General features: G+C 39.4%; 1 protein-coding gene across 3 annotated transcripts in view; it reads left to right on the top strand.

Annotated features, from left to right (window-relative positions):
- The first annotated feature begins 1,525 nt into the window (after positions 1-1,525).
- The window catches only part of stim1a (stromal interaction molecule 1a), a 28,874-nt gene continuing 10,960 nt past the window's right edge, over positions 1,526-19,439 (top strand). For 2 of the 3 annotated variants that reach the window (XM_039779479.1, XM_039779471.1), the window contains exons 1-7: positions 1,526-1,695; positions 2,491-2,623; positions 8,157-8,287; positions 10,973-11,087; positions 13,159-13,270; positions 13,745-13,860; positions 16,851-17,028. In XM_039779479.1, coding sequence (XP_039635413.1) covers positions 2,503-2,623; positions 8,157-8,287; positions 10,973-11,087; positions 13,159-13,270; positions 13,745-13,860; positions 16,851-17,028 — 773 coding nt within the window. In that variant the 5' untranslated portion in view covers positions 1,526-1,695; positions 2,491-2,502. The remainder of the gene's footprint in view (positions 1,696-2,490; positions 2,624-8,156; positions 8,288-10,972; positions 11,088-13,158; positions 13,271-13,744; positions 13,861-16,850; positions 17,029-19,439) is intronic. The other variant, XM_039779486.1, reaches the window with a different exon arrangement.

Genomic DNA, 19,439 nt, shown 5'->3' with positions numbered 1-19,439 from the left:
ATAAAAGAGACTTCAGATACAGTATTAGGGGACCACTAAGGTCTATATAAAAGAGACTTCAGATACAGTATTAGGGGACCACTAAGGTCTATATAAAAGAGACTTCAATATTAGGGGACCACGGGGAGTCAATGGTTAATAAGAGGTCATTAAAAACTCTTAAAAGTGCAGTTTTAGTGCTGTAAAATGCTTTAAAACCAAATTGAAAAATCTCAAATATTCCATGTAAAAACCTAGTGTGAAAAAGATTGCAACTGTAGAAGTACAGTCTTCTCTAAAATTTTTGAGATGAAAGGAAGTTTTGAGATAGGTCTATCATTAACCGAGGAATCCAAATTTCATTTTTTAATCAGGGGTTCCACAACTGCTTCTTTGACGTATGTTGGAACGTCACCTGCTGACAAACTACTATTTATGATTTTTTGAACAATCAGGCCAATAGTCTCCCAGGCTTCCTTAAAGAGGCGAGGGGGCACAGTGTCAGTGGGACAATATGAGGGTTTTAGTTTCATGACGATTTCAGTGAGATTTAAAAGCGACACAGGCTCAAACTGGTTGAGGACAGTTGAGCAAGAACCATAAACCATAACACATTTTCAAAGCTCTGAAGCTTCCTGTTAAATCCGACCATGATGATGCAAGTACTGGCCAAGCATGAGCAAGAAGTTTCATTTGGCCTGCAAGACCTTGAATCATATTCGTTTACAACAACAGAACCCAGAAAACAGTAGCCTATTGTTACTTACTATTGTCCCACTTGTACATTACGTTTGTAGTTTGTTTAGGTCAATTAGGCTAATTATTGGACATGTCCTCCAACATACAGTAGAGAATAATGTAAAGGCAGACATGTGATAGGGTTGGTAAAGTGTGACAGTGAGCCCACACCTGTGCTTTTCCTACTTTTGACAAGGTAAAAGGTATTTCGTGATAAAAGGATTTGTATTGCACAGTAGAGCTGGGCAATATATCGATATTATATCGATATCGTGATATAAGACTAGATATCGTCTTAGATTTTGGTTATCGTAATATCGTAATATGGCATGTGTTGTCTTTTCCTGGTTTTAAAGGCTGCATTACAGTAAAGTGATGTACTTTTCTGAAGTTACCAGACTGTAAGTGTAACTGTTCTATTATTTGCCTTTACCCACTTAATCATCATATCCACATTACTGATGATTATTAAAATCTCATTGGGTAAATATTTTGTGAAAGCACCAATAGTAAACACTACAATATCGTTGCTGTATCGATATTGATTTGGTCAAAAATATTTGATATTTGGTTTTCTCCATAACACCCAGCCTATATACTGACAGGTACATAGCTTACTATTGAAGAAATGTTGAAAATTGGTGAAATTGTCCTTTAACATATCTACAGGACCTTGTGTCTCAGTGTGGTGGCTTAAACAATCCGCTAGATGGCAGACTTTTGCAATTTGTTTGAATTAATTGTGCAAACTCCGGACGTTAGGGGGCGACACTTGGTGATAATAACCAGATACTCTGTGGCGTAGAGGAAGACAAGCCCACTGGTCTTTCAACATTCTGCGGCGTTTTCGGTCCAGTCTCGGTCGGGGGAAAGACCGAGACCTTTCTTAACAGGAGGTAGAGTTCGCTGTGCTTCAACTCTGCTGCAATGTTAACACTGATCTGAAACTACAGATCTGCTGGCTCTGATACATGACAGGTAACTTTATTATTTTGTTATTCAACATTACGGTGTTCCATTATCATCATTATCATCTAGCCTAGCCAAAACTACAGTTCCTCTTTATTAACGTCCCTCGTCTTGCGGTGTCTTGTTGTTAGCTAAACGTCAGCGGCGGCTAACGTTTGTCTGTGGAGAATGCAGTAACGTTAAGTCGACACCGACGTAAACTGAAAAAACACGGAAGCGTTATCAGTGTGAAGGCTCCTCTGTAATGTTACGCCCCATTTGTTGGATATTTTACTTTTATTTCCTAGTTAGCCGAGAAGTATAGCTAGCTAGTCGGGGCTTGTCACATACTCACTACGCACACGGAACAGGCTGTTGTTACTTTTCCTAGTCTTCTTATTTTTCTCCCTGAGGTGACATGTGCTTGTATACATTCCGTCAATCACAGCTAAACGGACAAAATAAGGGCTTAATGTCTGACTAAAAAAGCCAGATGTAACAAGCGTCTGTGTAACGTTACAGTCATTCATTCAGGAAGATGTGTACTTGAGAAGTGATAGCATGTGTCTGCAGTTGCTGCAGGGGATCTTTATGTAACTGACCGTATTTCTTGGTGTGCTCTAATCCGATTGATGCAGTTTTCTCTCCTTTCTAAGGTGTATGGCCATATGTAAGAGACAAAGTAGCTACGTTGTTTTTAAATCCGGAGCTATTATTGATTAATTGATTAACTTTAGACAGAACCACTGCAAATTCGTTTTGCTAGAATTATCAGAATTGTCAAAGGGACTGTCTTTTTTTATTTTTTATTTTTTTTCCTTCCAGCGCACACCAGCCATGGAGTTTAATAAATTGGTGACCTTGTGGATATTTTGCTTGTGTCTCGTTGGAGAAAGTTGGACTGAAAAACCAAGTTCACCTACACCGGAAAGTCAGATTGTTGAAAATGGGGTGTCAGGTGAGTAGTCAATCACGGCATTATTATGTTGTAGCATTTTAAAAGTATATTTTGTATCCATCTGTTTAAGCTAAGATGACATACTATAGCTTGGCAGTTGGAGTATTACTGTTTGTGCCACATCTTTGTGATTGTGCAGGCACTAAATGTAGCCATGCTGAGAATAGTCCAGCTGGCATTCTCTGTTAAGTCCTGCCTCCAACTCCGATCAAGCCACCTAGACAAACAGGAGGTAATTTATCTAATGGTTAGTGGAGCACATGAGTATGGGTTTAAGTTGCTTCTGAATCAGGTAATAATAATCAAGATGTTAAATTATTTCCAATAAATTAGAATCAATACATTGTGAATATTTAACAAACATTGTTTTTCTTTGTGACACTTTAATTGTTTAAATTGGTATATAAAGGTTGGCCTAGCTGGCACAAGTCAATGCAATCATTAAATGATTGATAGCACAGTAGGCTACTACGAAGGACTCCATATTGACATTATGTAGACACTCATATCTAGGATTTGCACTTCTTATCATGTATGTCACCTAAATTTTCAACTACGAAACCTAATGAGTAGAATTGCATGCATGTTAAAGGCGATGTGGGCCTCTCAGTACAGTGTACTCCTGCAGTGACTTACTGCATTACATTATACCACATCTTTCTTCCCTTTTTAATGGACGATTTGATTTAAAGCTCAAACATGTTTAGTGAATTTAACAAGCTCCTTCTGTAAAACTACTCATCTTGTTAGACGAGATCCTCTATCACTGTGATAATCTCTTGCCTCAATCCATAAAGATATTTCACATGAATAACGGTAGCTGCAGCTTGAGACTATAAAATGAGCCAGTATGTAGTAGGATGACATACTATGACTCAGTTTTTTTTTAAAGTGTGCTAGTGCAAGAATTCTGTTTACAAAAGGTGCAACTGTTCAGATTTAAGTTTTGAAATATTTATCCTGACTTTACTCTTTTAGCAACAATTTGGCAAAAACCCAACACTACAAACTTGCATGGTTGTGATCTTTTATTAGTACGTGTGAACAGTGCGCTGGCTAACCAGGAACTCTTTAACCACCACACAGTTCAGTGTGTAAGCACATTCTTCCTAATGTGTGTCACATGTCTCAGGAGGCCACAGTGTGGGAAGGCCTTTATTCTTGACAGTGATTTTCAAAGCTTGATGAGGTATACTGAATGGCGATAGGACATCTTAACTGCTGCAATTATGAAGTAGCAAAGTTATGGGGTGTGTTCTTCACCTGCACACAGAATCACTTGTGTAACTTGAGCTCTTTAAAAAAAAAAAAAAGGCAGGCTGACTTGTATGTAAATCTCTTATCTTGTGTCCCTGGAGGTTTGCAAGCCAAATGAGAAAGAGGGCCAGGTTGGGTGTATGAGAGTGTTGCATGTGGTTGTTTTTCACTAGGGTAACTGTCACTCTTAGTTTAACATGGTCAGTGTGAATGAGTGAGAGTAATTGCCTTTTTGGTATGTAGCTCTGTAGGTTCTCTGAAGCTGAATGCTTGCATACTTGGGCTCAAAAATTAACTTCTCTACACGGAAGTTCACATTGTGCATTAGCCCTTCCTAGTTCATATGGAGAATTTGCCAACTACAAACCGTTCATAGACATATGCAGTGACCGTTGCAGAGGTTAATCTGTGACAAAGTTTACGTTCTGTTTTGTCTCTCTAACCACTGAGCCAACCTGTCATAACATATGGTTCTGGCAGTAAAGAAAACGTGGATTGGATTGGTGTGATAAGTTGATCCATAGAAGGGTGCATTAAGCTGTAACTGCCAGCTCAGTGCAAACCATATCCATGCAGTTGATTATACACTATTATGACTGTTATGTCCCTATCGTGTCTAGAGGCAGAGGACCCTGACAATGAACTAAACCCGGGGGAAAACCAAGGGAAAGGCAAAAACGGTCCAAGATGAATCAAATAATTTATTGGTAAACCAACAAACTGAAAATGGTCTTCACAAAAGCGAAGTTTTAAACAATCTCAATTAACACTAGCTTCAGCACACGTCTGAAACAAAACACACACACACACACAGCTTCCACACTGGACACACGGGTTTGGTTCTCCGGCTCGATTCTGGCTCTTCACAGGATCACACCGGCTTCCACTGAAGCGCTCTCTCTGTCACTGGCTCAGCACATATGCTTCTTTAATACCGGTAAATTAATTCAAGAAAGAAAAGGCTTGTGAGATTGGAAATCACAAATTCACAGTGTGCGAGTGTCCTCAGATTTAAATTGATATTCACATTTACACTTACTGTTATGACAGGTAGCCTATGTCCTTTCATACAACTCCTGAGTGTCTGCAGTACAAGCCAAACAAGGTTTCCTCTCAGTGGGAGTGGTGGCGTTATCTGTGATCAATGGCCGAGGATCTCTAATCCCTCAGGAAGGAGGGAGAACACAGAGGGCAGACAAGCTTCACTAGATAACCTGCAGCTAAATTACATAATAATCATGGAAGCGTACATTTCTGAATTATCTACAATTAATTGTGGAGCCCTGCCCTACACACTGAAATGTTTACAAGTTCCGAGGGCTGACGGTCAAAATGTTAAAAACAGTTGAATGCAACCAACAAACCGTAGTTTTCCTGACAATAACCCAAACTGTGAAATTGATGATTTAAAAAAAAAAAAAATTGAAAACCCCTTATTATTAAAAGCCAATTTACCTTAGGACATGGCCTGTTTTTTTCTCTTGGTAACATCCCCACATTGAGTGAAAGGCTTCACATAAACAAGGCTTTGTCTTCAGTCAAGGAATTTTGCAGTTCAGTTATATTAGCAAGAGAGAGAGGTTGAGTGAGGCAAGTCCAACCTGGGACTGCAAAAAGCACAAAAGGTTAAAAGTTATGTTTGTGGCCATAACAGGAGTAGTTGAAGTTAAGAGAGCTATTGTAGCTTTGAGCTAAAAATCAGTATTTGAGTAAATTATCACTTCAATGCTTCAAATTAAAAAAAAAAATTTTTACTTTTTAACTTTATAAACCTGGTTGTTTCTAATTTAAATAAAAAAACACTTAAGATATTACTGGCATCGCCAAAATTGCACATTTGGTGCTGAAATCTGAAATATGAACTTCAGTAGACTATAGTTTTCTGTAATATCGCAAAGCAACAGGAAGAAATTGGGAGGGAATTGTCGCGTCTCTGTAAATTAAAGAGCCGGGTCTAGAACTACTCTATCTGTAAAGTGTCCTGAGATAACTTCTGTTATGATATGACACTATAAATCAAATTGAATTGAAGACCATTACTAGGATTTCTTTTAAACATCTTTTGGATAGTTTTTAGTTAAACTGTGGGTAAAGTAGGCTACTGCAAACAATTTTGGTAAGTTTTGGTGGTTTGGAGACGCCAGATGACAGGGCAAGTATGATACAGAAATAAACGACCAAAAGTGTTGAAGTCTTTGGAGTAGAGATGCACAGATTACAACTTTCTAGGCCGATTCAGATTTTCTTTGAGTTAGACCAGCCATTACCGATTTTAGCCGATTCCGATTTCATTTTTTCTAACCACTTTACAACACACAAATATTTATTTTCTATTTTTTCTTTTAATAGAACATTTTGCACAGAACATAGAAAATGTTTTTAACAGATAATGGATCACTATAAAATAGAACTATATAAATTATTCCTGGTGTGGGAAGTTCACCCACATCTAAAGAGCAATGTTAGAGTCATTTCCTTCTTTTCAATTCCAACTAAAGAAATTGTAATTCTGGTTTTTGGTGTCGTCCCTCCGTGCCCTACTTTCTCCTTGCAGGTGTTGCATATTGCAAACTTGTTATCTTCTGCACACACGCTGAAGATTTTCCAAACAGCTGACATGTTGCAGGTTAATTCACGAGGTTCCCTACATGGGGGAGAATGGCGAGCGGGTCAGCGCGACACACGGTCGGAAAAGTTGAGAGAAAGGAAAAAGAGACCGTGCCGTCGCGTCCGTGTGTGCGTGCGTCCTTGAGAACTGTAACCCCACAGTCACATTAGCTACAAAAGAGAGCGACGTGCACTCGCTTGTGGGCGCTCCTGGGCGTGCCTAGCCTACTCCTGGTTGCTTGGCAACAGTAAACAGAAATTCTTCATTGCTACCTTCAAGCACGTCTTAAAAGTTACTTCAGAGAAGTCACAAGAACGATGTTTTGGGATTTAAAAGTATTTATTTCTCGATAAAAGTAACAAAATATGAGATAAAATGCCAAACTTATCAGATATGTACGATGTCCGTGCGTTTTCCGCCATCTTGAATTATTTTCTTCGACTCGAGCCACTGACCTACATCACGCTGCCCTCACGCTCCGATTGGCAGTCGCTTTGTCGCATCGCTCAGCATTTGCATAAAATAGACTTCTTGTTTATTTTGGCCCCGCCTTGCTCGTGGCAGCGGCGAGCTCGTCGCTTGTCGCTGGCAAACGGCCACTCCCGTTGAAAATGAATGGTAGCCTGTCGCTTTGTCTCTGTCTCTTGTAGCTAATGTGACTGTGGGGTAACTCGTATAACTTATGTTGTCAGTTAATTGTAGCATTGACCGGCACGAAATTGTCAGACTGACCTGCCGGTCGTGGCCGAGCACGTGAAAACCGGCCAATTCAGTCTATCGGTGCAGCTCTACTTTTGAACATTTCAAGGGTTTCAGGCAAAGCTTGACGCAAGTGTCTTTGCTAGTTTAAGACCAACGCAGTTGTCAATTTCCCGTCCAGCGCCCACGTCGTTTGAATAGCAAATGCACCTGCGCCCATCTTTACGCCCATGGGCGTGCTGGTCTTACAGGGAGGTGTGTTCAGGTGCATTCTGGGCGTATTGCTATCTTGAGGTAGCGGGAAGTGATCACGCCATTGACCAACAAAAACCTCGTCTAAAGTCAATAACGCAGCATTTCATTGTTATTTTAACAGCAAATTAGTAAAATGCGCATAGGCTTATCCACAGCGCACGCACACTATGCTTGTTACACACACAGGGAAGCGCAGCAGCACACACATGCAAATGATTACAAATAAATATATTACGGTGCAAATCCTCCATGATAATAGCAATACGCCATGGTCCAAATGCACCTGGTTTTTAAAGGGAATGGGAGATGACTCTCTGATTGGTTTATTGCATGCCCAAAACACACCTGTGAAATAATGAAGACACATTCTTTAATTCATAGGTGTACATCCCTTTTGAACCAAGTCCTTTTTTCTTCCATCAAACTAGCAAAAGCGGATTTGGACACGCCCCAAACGCACCTGCACCATGCACTTCATGCCATGCGCTTAGATCGTTAAAATAGGTTTTTAAGAATCAAGATAACAAAAATCTAACCAAAACGTTCTGAAACAGCATTTTGTTTAGTTGTGCATAGTTGCACACATTCTCAACCTGGCATTTGATAGTCATCTTTGTTGTTGTTTTTGTTATTAGTAGTAGAAATTTGAATATAACTTGAAAAATCTGTGGGTGAGGTTCAAAGTTGCCTGTTAACACTCAGTTTCTCCACCAGATTTGTGTCGCATCGATGAGCCACTATGCAAGGATGAGAATGGAATTCTCAGTTATGAGGCTATCCGTAGTATCCACAAGCAGATGGATGATGACGCAAACGGCAATGTAGACGTGGCAGAGACAGACGGCGTAAGTATCAGCCTAAAAAGTCATCATCAACGGGAGCTGATGCTCTGTTGAAGCGGGTGTTGTGGTTTGTACAGTAACAGAGGTGGTCTTCATTCAGTCTGAAGAGGCTTACAGGTATCATTGTAATCCTTTGTCATCTGAATCAGCACAAGATTTGCTGCTAGATAGTCAGTTAATCATAGCCCTGTAATGTCCTTAACTTACTCAGAGTAACTGGAGGATTTGTCTTGTAAGCGCTCTAGTGTCCCCTTTCTGGAAGTTTTGGTCAATAATTAACCTAATTCACATTAAGTGGCATGCATGTTGTATTCATTGATGTTGCCACATTTGTACAACACATTGTAACAAAGAACATTAGTATACATTTACATTAAGTCTTGTTTGTGCCTATGTTTGTAATTTTTAATTCCATTTTTAAATCCTGCTTTTCTTTTCAATACAGTCAAGCAGAATGAAAGCACAAAATAAACCGTTAAAGCTTATTTATGTCCATTCACAGACATCACCGGTGCCTTAAGACACTGCCTGTCGTCCATTTAGCTTACATCCTGAGCTGTAGTCTAAACTACATGTGGCCTTGAGAAGCCTCATTTCGGTTTGGTTCAGTCTGTTGCATCTGGTTAAGGCCAGACATAAGCCTTCTTTGCTTTTAAAAGAGGCACTTGGCATGCAAATACCCCGAAGGCAAAGAATCTGAAAAAAGTTCAGTACAGTGAGCATGTTCATCTGTAGTGGCTTTGAGCCAACAATTGGAAAGCTCAAAACGAATAAGAGCACTTCAAGACAGTAGTCAGACTTCCTGTTACCATACAGTGATTAAATAAAGAGCATAGTTGATTTCTTTATGACCAAGATCAAAGTTAAGAATAAGCTTTGGGCTGTGGCCACATTATACAGGTCCTGCTAATTTTCCAATGGAATATATTTTTAGGAGTGTGATATTTCACCTGCAGCACAGACCATCTCTCTACCCTGTAGTAAAAATCCTCCCACACAATTCTATCAAGAAAGAAATGCATCATGACTGTCTTCCACCCGTGTTGCATGAGTTGGCTTTTGTGGGAGTGCAAGATGTTATGTATGTGACTAAGTTAACCCACAAAATAAGTGGGCAACAAGTAGTGTGGTTCCATTGGCTAGTAGGTGACCACTACAATGCCAATGGGGGCGAAACTGAAGGGACATAAATTTGGGTTTGGGTGCTATTTACTATATGCAATGGTGTCGTTTGTACAACATGCAGGGTTCTCATTTTCAAGCCAGAGATGCCAAAAAGTAATCCAGAGACTTTTATATTGTTTCTATTACTCTTAACACTGGAGAGACGATGTGAGCAACCTGTCTGAAAGTTGTAAGTCTTCTGGTAGCTGTGCCAAGAGAAATCTCAATCATTCCCAATCTTGCAGAGACGGAGAGCGTAGGTATATGTAAGGAGATAACATGGGCACAGGCTAATTATTGCTAACTAAAATGCTAGTTAACATTAGTAATTAAACTTAAACAGCTAATGTAAGTCGAAACTGCCTGCGAGCTTCTCCTGCACTATACGGTAATTCCTCTAATATGTAACTAATCGTTAGCCTATTTTTACAATAATGTCTGCTACGGAGCCATAACGTGAGATACAAGGTAATGGAACCTTTTATACATTGAGCTTACCCCCTTGGCAGTAACTTCCTGGAGTGTACGCTGGTTGCCTGGCAACCTCAGAGTGAAATTCAGGAAAAACGACTTTGCATTTTTACACGACAAGTTGCAGCAAGACTCAGCATAATTCTCATGACAGCCAATAAATTGGCTATAGCTCCTGAAATCTGTCATCATCAGCGTCCGTTATTTCAGCCATTGAAAGTTGAAAAGCTTGAATAAGTATTTGCCTGTCAGAACATTTGAGTTAAACACTCAAGGTTACCCACAAGTGGCTGGTCTGAGAATCACAAAGGCAGTGAACTTTACTTTTCTGTGGTTAAAAAGGTCCCTTTTGAAAAATGTGTTACACTTTGTGTCACAAACCCTATCCCAATTGATTTTCTCAGCTCTGTTTTTTAATAAAAATTACTGTCTGGCTTTTAGGTGTATATCAATACTCTTGTGTTGTAGAATTACCTTAACACCAGTGCGGGAGGAAGTTCTGAGCTGTTCCAGTGGAAAATCTTAGTAATTTTCTCAGGTCATGTGTGGTTGAGATATTTATAATGTTTTATCTTCCATTCACAGTGAGTAAATCAAACACACACATAAGCCACAAGAATTGCATTTTCTATTTTTATGGGGGTCATAAATACCACCGTAGTGAATCAGGTCACAGTGCCATCCAAACCCCTCAACAGCAAATTTCCAACACTATTTGAAAATGTAGCATTTGTCCTCCAGCTATTCATAAAACATTTTCAACCAACCCCCACTCAGAAGTATGGTCTGTGGCCATTATTTCCTGAATTAGTCAAAAGGAAAACCCAAACCACGTCAGTAAGTGGTACATTCAAATTCTTCATTGCTGCATTGGTCAAACTAAGCTAACTAAAGTTCTGTATGCTCAGATTGCGTCATTTATGGAGCAAACTAAAAACAATGTGTACAACATTTTGATGTGAGGCCAGTTAAGTGTTATACCTACTTTTTCTTTCAAAACTTTTGTAAGTTGGATTATTTGTAACCACTACAATCATCATTGTCATCCTGCAGTTTCTGAGAGAAGATCTAAACTACCATGACCCCAAGGCTAAGCATAACACTTTCCACGGTGATGACCAGTTCATCAGTGTGGAGGACTTGTGGAAAGCCTGGAAGAGCTCTGAAGGTACTGCTTTAAAGCATTTTCCCCCTGAGGGCCAACCGTGACTGCACATACAGGCCTTTCTTTCAGATCTTTTTGTTTGTTTGAGTTGTAGAAATGCACATTGTTTGCACACTATGACACAGCAGTATTTTAAATAGCTAGTTATTATATATTTCTTTGTGAATGAAAGTGTGGGTTACACATTGCCCCTCCTTGACCTTCTCACTCACCGAACAAATGGGCAAGGTAGTTGATCAGATAGCATGTCAAGCAAAGTGCAGTCTACTTATCAGCTCCAGCCAGTGGCAGAGTGGACATCATTGACTCTGTCAGCACAAAATTCACATCCACACTCTCCCCTCCTTCTGCCTATCTGTTTGGCTAGGCTATCGTGTACTTTTCGGGAGCACTTTTCATGTGCTGTATCTGGCACCCATGTCTTTTCACACCCTTTGTGGGAGAGTCAACACTAGGGGGAGAAAACCTTTTTTGTTCACAGTACTGAGTTATCCTGCGTTGCCGTTTATGGAGTCTGGAGGTTTGGAGCCAGGAAACTGGGTTTTTGTTTAATAGAACAACACATTAACACAGCCGTCCCACACTGACTCTCTGCCAGGAGCTGGGGACTGTATTTTCCTTCCCCAGTTATTACTGTGGGCAATCCAATGTATGCTTTGCTATAGATACCTCATACATCGTTCAGGATACGGCTGCACATATAATATGTCTCATGTGTCAAAACTGTATAGTGCAGTTAACGATAGTAACACATTGTGTTGTTTTCGCTCTGTTTGTTGGATTAAAAATCAGACAATATCGATTAGGTTAATACTGACTTTCCACTTTAATTTGAAGGTGTTTACATTAATTTCATGAACAGTGTAGGTAGAAAGGTGACATCAAGGGACAGACAGAATTTGAACAAGTTAACGTAACCTTTGCCACAGTCATATTTAATATTTGTTTAAAGATTTTTTTTGTGGGTGCCTGGATAGCTCAGTTGGTAGAGTGTGCGCCCATATATACAGAGGTTTACTCCTCGACGCAGCGGGCCCGGGTTCGTGTCCGACCTGCGGCCCTTTGCTGTGTGTCATTCCCCCTCTCTCTCCCCTTTCATTTCTTCAGATGTCCTGTCAATAAAGGCCTAAAAATGCCCCCAAAAAAAAACTCTTTGAAAGATTTTTTTTGTAATCACTGATTGCTTAAAGTCTACAACCCATAAACTTCAGCAGACACATTATTACACGTTATCCCTGGTGATGGTGTGCTTGGCCTGTATTGCAGCCATATTGAATTCCTGTTTTGTTTGTTTTGCCTTTCAGTCGGTTCTTAAACAAGTGAAACCCATCATCAGTGGGACTGAGGTCATCTGACTAACCTCTTGGCCCCCCAAAAAATGTTTTAACTGATTTTTCCGATTGTTAAGGCGCACTAGGGCTGCACAATATGAGGAAAATATCTAATTGAGATTATTTTGACTGATATTCCTAATGCGATATGATTCACGATATTGGAGGGAACGATCATTTTTGTATCATTATTCTCATGTTTGAGAGAGAGACAGAGAGATACAGAGAGAGAATTATAGTTTTTATTTATTTATGTTTTATATATTTTTATTTATTAAGGATCTGTACCAAACAAAGATTTTTTTTTGTCTGTAGGATACGATTTGTAGGATGGGACGTCTCCACAGCGCCACAATACTTAATTCAGAATGGTTTCACACATATTTTGCCTTAACAAATATTTCGCCCCCACCATTAGGATATTGCACTAGTCCATATTGCGATTTCGATAAAATTACGGATAATTGTGCAGCCCTAAAAAGCACACATTGTTCAGTCAACATAGATGTGAACACCCTCAAACATTGTTAAACATAAAAGTCAGCGGTTTAACCACAGAAATTAGTTGGAAGAGAGTAATAATGAAAAACGTATTACTAATACTTTCTGACCGCACCACCAGTGATGGAGACCTATTGTAGCCATGTAGCCTTCTTAATACTGAATTCTGCAGGTAGTCAATGAATGAGAATCGATGAGCACTGTAACTATATGTTTAAATGTATTTAATTTTTTCTCCTCAGTGTATAATTGGACTGTGGATGAGGTGGTGGAATGGCTCATCACCTATGTGGAACTGCCACAATATGTGGAGGCCTTTCGCAAGAAGAATTTTAATGGAAGTGTCATGCCAAGGTAAGGGATATCAGGACTTTTCTAACTTCTCCAAATAAAGAATGTGTCACAAATAAGTTGTGTTTTATGTAAGACTGGTAAGCCTTTCTGTGGTTGGAAATGAAAATGGAATACTTCAATGAAAGTGATAAGACTCAAGCGGCAAAGTGTACTTGTGACAACAATTATGCACAATTTGGGAATGATGCCAACACATATATTGACTTGCAACTTAAGTGCCAGCATATAAAACCCATTTACATTACTCTCTTTATAAGTCATTACGTTCCTTACTTTGATCAGTCAGTGTCCGCTTCCTTACATTTATTTTAATGCACCGCAATTAGTATATCTAATGACCATTCGTGTTTTAAATCTGGATTGGATTTAGAAGATCTGTTAAGGGCTCATATTACACATGGCTCAGAATGGATTACACCCATTGCTCTTCCTTCCTTGTTCCTGTAAAATGACTGTGTGTCTGTTCTCTCTCAGGCTCGCTGTGAAGAACACCACTCTGACACTCTCTATTCTGAAGATTCTGGATCGCAGCCATGTGCAAAAGTTGCAGCTCAAGTCTTTGGACACTGTACTGTTTGGAGCACCCCTAAGTATGTGACTTTATTATTTTTTTAATTCCTGTTGCAGCTCAGATTTTTATTCTTATTCCTACAACATCATTAGATTTGTTCTAGGTACTTGACTAGAGACCTGACTAGAGATGAGAAGGGCTTTCGGTTTCAGTCCCATTTAATTTTCTGTTTAATAGGCAGTATATAAAAAATAAAAAAATCTGTCACATACTCTAGTTTTCTCTCATTGCTATTTTTTTCATTGAGATACTGATCTAGATAGAAAATTATATAAAAAAAACCTCTGTTAATCAAAACAAGGTTGGAGGATTCTGCATCGTTGACAGAGTTATGTGCACCCACAATGCTTTGCTGTTGTTTTTCCAAAGGCATTGCTCATTCTGTAAATATGTTGGAACGGGTTCTTTTGCATACAACTGGTCCTCAGAGAGGCATACAAACCCTTCCAAATGACCATGTCAACACTAACTCCCTCACAGAAAAAGTTGATTATCTTGAATTGGAAGACTGTTACTTTGAAACATCTCTAGGAAGTTTTGAGTTTGTGTAAACGGCCTACCACCATTACACACATCCTGACCACTGTTATCTGCTACTGTCGTTTTTCATCAGCACCTTGTCCCTGGGATATGTAGTGGTCATGTTTGCTTCATTTATTTATTTAGTCACTTACTCATCAACTCGCCAATCTTTAAATCTACTCGTTTACTCACTTTAGTAAGCCCACGTTTTATATCTAGGGGAAACCCTGTTACCACCTGTATCGGTTCCAGAAACTGTGGAAGTGATCTGAGGGTTAGATCACACTGCTCTGTATTCCAGACACTCCCCTCTGCGTACTGAGACAAATAAACACACCACTCATTCTCTCGGTCTCATCTCCAGCATACTGCACCACATCTGTAACTACAGATTGTAGTACTTCAGGTTTTTTTCTTCTCTTTTAAGATTTTGTAACATCTCAGCGGATGGGGTGTGTCTCAGCTGTCATACCTCTAGACAGTTTTTTACGCAGTCTTTCTTGACATTGGGATACCATTTTCCCAGAATGACATGAAAAATATGTTGTTAACTAGTTATAGTAACTTAGTTACAGTCTGACAGCTGAATACTAACAATTTGCAGTACTGAGGTAGTCAGGAAAATTCTGGACTAGGTGTTGTGAAAAATATGAATCTGTAGACAAAATACAATGGTGCGCAGATACCTCCCTGGGCTTGAGGTTTGATCAGTATAATTAAAATGGATTAAATAAGAAGTGGAAGGGTGCGTATTTGGAAGAGAAGTGCTGATGAGGGCAGATATATGCGATCATCAGAGAAAATGTAATGAACCTTCAAAGGAAAAAGTCATTTGCATTAGAAAGAAATTGCACAGGGGGTCAGTGTGTCGTCGTCTGTGTCTGGCATGTGTCATTGTGGATGTGTTTTTATCAGTCACACCCGAAGGAAGACATTAGCAACGCTGTCTGGCTTTGACAGCCTCTCAAAGCCAGGGGGTCTCGCTAATAGTCTGTCAGGCTCACTATATTTGTAGCAGCCTTTTAAGACGCATCTCACAATGGGTTGATTCTAATCTCGTGGACAGTTGTGTACTAATAATGAACCCAAACACATTTTCTGTTTTTGTGGTTAATTAAATGTCACTTAATGCTCTCATGGTGGTATTTCTGAAAAGGCAGTGAATATAGTGTATGTACAGTAACTTGGGTGATGATGACAGAAGGCAAACTGTGTTTCCTGTTTAGGACTGATAGTGTTGTAAGAGCAGTAAATGGCACCAAGAGAACAGTCTAGCATCAGGAAATTCTAGTTTATATTATCTCAAAGATAATGTCAGTATTTCCTTCTAAGCATCTGTGCTCAGTCACAATGCAGACCCATGAAAAATTTAGCACGCATGCATTATAGTTAAATACCGTGACCTCATTTTAAGGACTTTTCTTCTCGGTGGTTAAGAGGTAATGATCTGCATATACCGGCCTAAGAAGAGATGGGAGCAGTAGTGGTTTACAGCTGTCTTGTAGATTTTCTGTCTCTCTCACTTCTGGTTTGTTACTTTGACACGATAGCGGGCACAGCTGGTCCAAGCTTCATGACTTTGTCAAACCTGTGTTTGTTCTGGCCTTTTATAAGCAAGTCTGCAGGAATATACACAGTAATCCTCAAAGATCATTTAGCACAAGCTGGAGACTTAGTGATTAGCCTTAGCCTTTTACCATACAAAGAAAATCATGTTTTATGGGTTTTCTCCTTTTATGTTTTTACTTCCTTTCTGTCTCAATCCAGGAAGTAGAACTCATGCTTTTGACTTCTCACACCCCTTTGCAGGTTTTGCAAGAAAAACCGTCCTTATTGTTTGCTTTGTTAGGTTGAAATTCAGGCTGTTAGTCAGTTGCTGCATTACATCATGAAATGACAAATGGACTTATTAAACGCAAGTGTTTTATCTGGATTTTAAGATTGTAAAAATTCTTCTCACCTGAAAGTTCATCTGAATCTAATCTGAGGCTTCTTACAAATGGAACAGCTGCTTTCTAGCTGCTGGAACTTTTAATCTACTAATCCCTTATAATGACAACATGACAGCATAATCACATGGTTATTATTAGGATTCATAGCTCCTCATGTTTACCAAAATGTTATAGTTGCTATTGTTTGGTTTTCTGTGCATGTTTATTGGCATTGGTTACCAGACTAAATAGGCAGTGTTTAGCAGACTTTATCTTGGTCTTTTGCACAAGGCCCCCCTCACCGCAACCTGAACTTATGCTTCTATTTGCGTCACTCCACAGCACTGGCAGTATGACTAGGCTATGTTATTTGTTCAAGCATAAGCTTCACACCACATCCTTGTGAAGCTTGATCATTGTTAGCAGCTTTATCTTTTACTCTTGATATATATTTCCTGGGGGAAATGCACATCCTCTTTTATGTGTTTAGCTTATGATTTTGATGTTTACCTTACTAAAAAACTTCTCCTCTTCTCTATTTTTCTCTTTCTATCAGTGAATAGACATAACCACTTGAAGGACTTCATGCTGGTAGTGTCGATAGTCATAGGCATGGGTGGCTGCTGGTTTGCCTATATCCAGAATCGCTACTCTAAGGACCACATGAAGAAGATGATGAAAGACCTGGAGGGCCTGCAGAGAGCTGAACAGAGTCTGCATGACCTACAACAGAAGTAAGGGGTTTTTCCCTCTACCCACACAACAAACTGTGTTATACTCTACAAGTACTATATTGTGCACAAATACCATGAGTCTCCACATAAAACGCAGTATTAATTTCTTTTACTTGGCAAACCTCAGATTTCACATTGTTCTGAATGCTCTGGTTTCAATAGTTTTTTCTGCTCTTGAATGGAATGATGTCATACAGGGCCGGTTTTCTATATATGGTCATCTGCTCCAGGCAGCAACTACAGTGTTTTTATTGCATACACGTTTCATGTTGCAACATGCTATCATCATGGAAACCTGTAATCTTGGCTGACAATTAATTTCTCCCCAATTTCTGATCACATTCCTGCTGAAACATGTCCGGTTATGTTGGAGTTGGTTTAAAAGCCTTTCTAGGTGTTTTTTCACAGTATAAATATAGACAGTATAAAATATTGTGAATGTTGCAGGATTGCCTACATTCTGTTCTGACACAGGATACTTCACCTGGTGTTTTCTGGCCAAGGAGACTTCAGGCCTTTGTTGCCTTAATGATAAAATGTTTTGAAATGAGATCTTTTAAAATAAAACCCCAAAATAGAGCCAAATGCAGTGTCATGAGGAGTGAGTGAATGTTATAAACACAAATCTAACTATTTTGGTCCTGTTAATACTTCAAGGAATGCTCGGAATGTGCTTTTAAGCGTGCACTGTCTCCTCTTATTCCTTTCAAGGATACTCAAACAGTTTCATCTCGTATACAGGTCATGTTTTTTGGAGCACAGATAGTGCTATCAAATTGTTAAGTGTCACAATGAAATGGCAATTGATGTTTTGCTGCTGACGTTTTGCGTCTGCATCTTCTAAATATTTATTAGAATAATACATAAATATATTGATTAAAATGTGTTACTGTGGCAGAACTTGAAAGGGACTATTCAAAAATTGGCAGCTTTTCTGCAAAATGCCCTCTGCCTAGAAAAGGGTTAGTTTAAAAGAAAATAAATTATTTAAATCAATTTTGTAGAATGTGACAGTTGGTGGTCAGTGTAAGCATGTGCTGGCATCACATTGTGTCATTGAAAACCTTAAGGATTTATCTTCTTGGACCAATGCTTTTTCCAAAGGACATTTCATAAAAATCTGCTGATTAGTTTTTTAAATTGTGTACAAAGTTGAAATTGACCCAAGGTTGATCATAAAGGAAAGTACAGTGAGTGTCCAAAATGGAAAGCCCTTAACCTGAGGGGAGCAGTGCCTTGCATTGCTACATAACTGAATAACATTCCTGTGTTGATGCTTGGGGAAATATAAACAGGGAGAGATGAGCTGTTGTAGGCATCAACATGTTCAGTCCATTATACTACCCTTATGAGTTGTTCTGTGTATCAGCTTGCTGTTTAGGAAACACAGGTTGTTGAAACATGATATGCTCTGATGAAAAACAAATAGACTGTACAGAGGAGTAAGATTTCACTGACTTAACTGAGATTGGTGTTTGTGTCAGCCTTGGATTCAGCTTTTTTGTACAGTAGCACCTCTTCCTTTAGCACTGTATTATCTAAGTCATGCTCCTGTGTAAAGCATATTTAATTTAATATACTGTATATGAGGTATAAAGTATTTTTTTTGCAGGATTTGCCTTCTAAATTCCAAACGAAAGAGGCATTGACCACTCCATTGAGGACAAACCTTTGAGGTCAAACTTTGTCCCTCTGGTTGACTGCCAGTCCAGTCTGTGTGTTTCCTCTGTAGCTTTATACTTTGACCATTGTGAAAACACATGCCACTGCCAACTTGAAAGTTGGCTCTGACATTTCTTTCCTGCTAATCTAATCTCATACTTTATTCTTTTATACAGAATAAATCAGAGAGGGTTTAATAAATCTTAAAGGCACACAAGTGCAGACATTATTCAGCATGTTCTGCAGGACCTACTCTTGCCATAGCTAATTGTAGTATATTTTTAGTGCTTTAGGACAGTGCTGGGTTGCTTCACATGCAGTACCTTGAACAGTGCGTTATATCCCACAGTTACGGCTATTCCGTGAGCCTTAAGGCCCTGACACACCAATCTGATAATCGGTCGTTAGACAGTCTGGCGAGGTCGGTGACTCGAGTCTGTTCGGTGTGTTCAGTGCAGTCGTCCATCAGAGGGGCCGTCTGCCTTCACTTTGGCCGACCTGACTTGCTGGGTCGGAGGGCGGTCAGTCGGACTCAATGACCAATCTGATTGGTGGAGTGCTAACCCGGAAATGGCGAGCGGAATGAGTGACAGACGCCTCTCAAAATCTGACGAAAATCTTTTAAACTGACCTTTGTCGATCTGAAATTAAGACAGATTCAGCAACTGTATGGCCTATTTCTCGCTTAAGATGTTTTCAGAAACACGTTTCACTGAACTATTTTCGTAAAATGCGAGATCGTATTTCGA

This window comes from Perca fluviatilis, chromosome 2, assembly GCF_010015445.1.
Source record: "Perca fluviatilis chromosome 2, GENO_Pfluv_1.0, whole genome shotgun sequence".
Taxonomy (NCBI): Eukaryota; Metazoa; Chordata; class Actinopteri; order Perciformes; family Percidae; genus Perca; species Perca fluviatilis.
The sequence above is the reverse complement of the archived record's forward strand: the minus strand, read 5'-3'. Positions and strand labels throughout refer to the sequence as shown.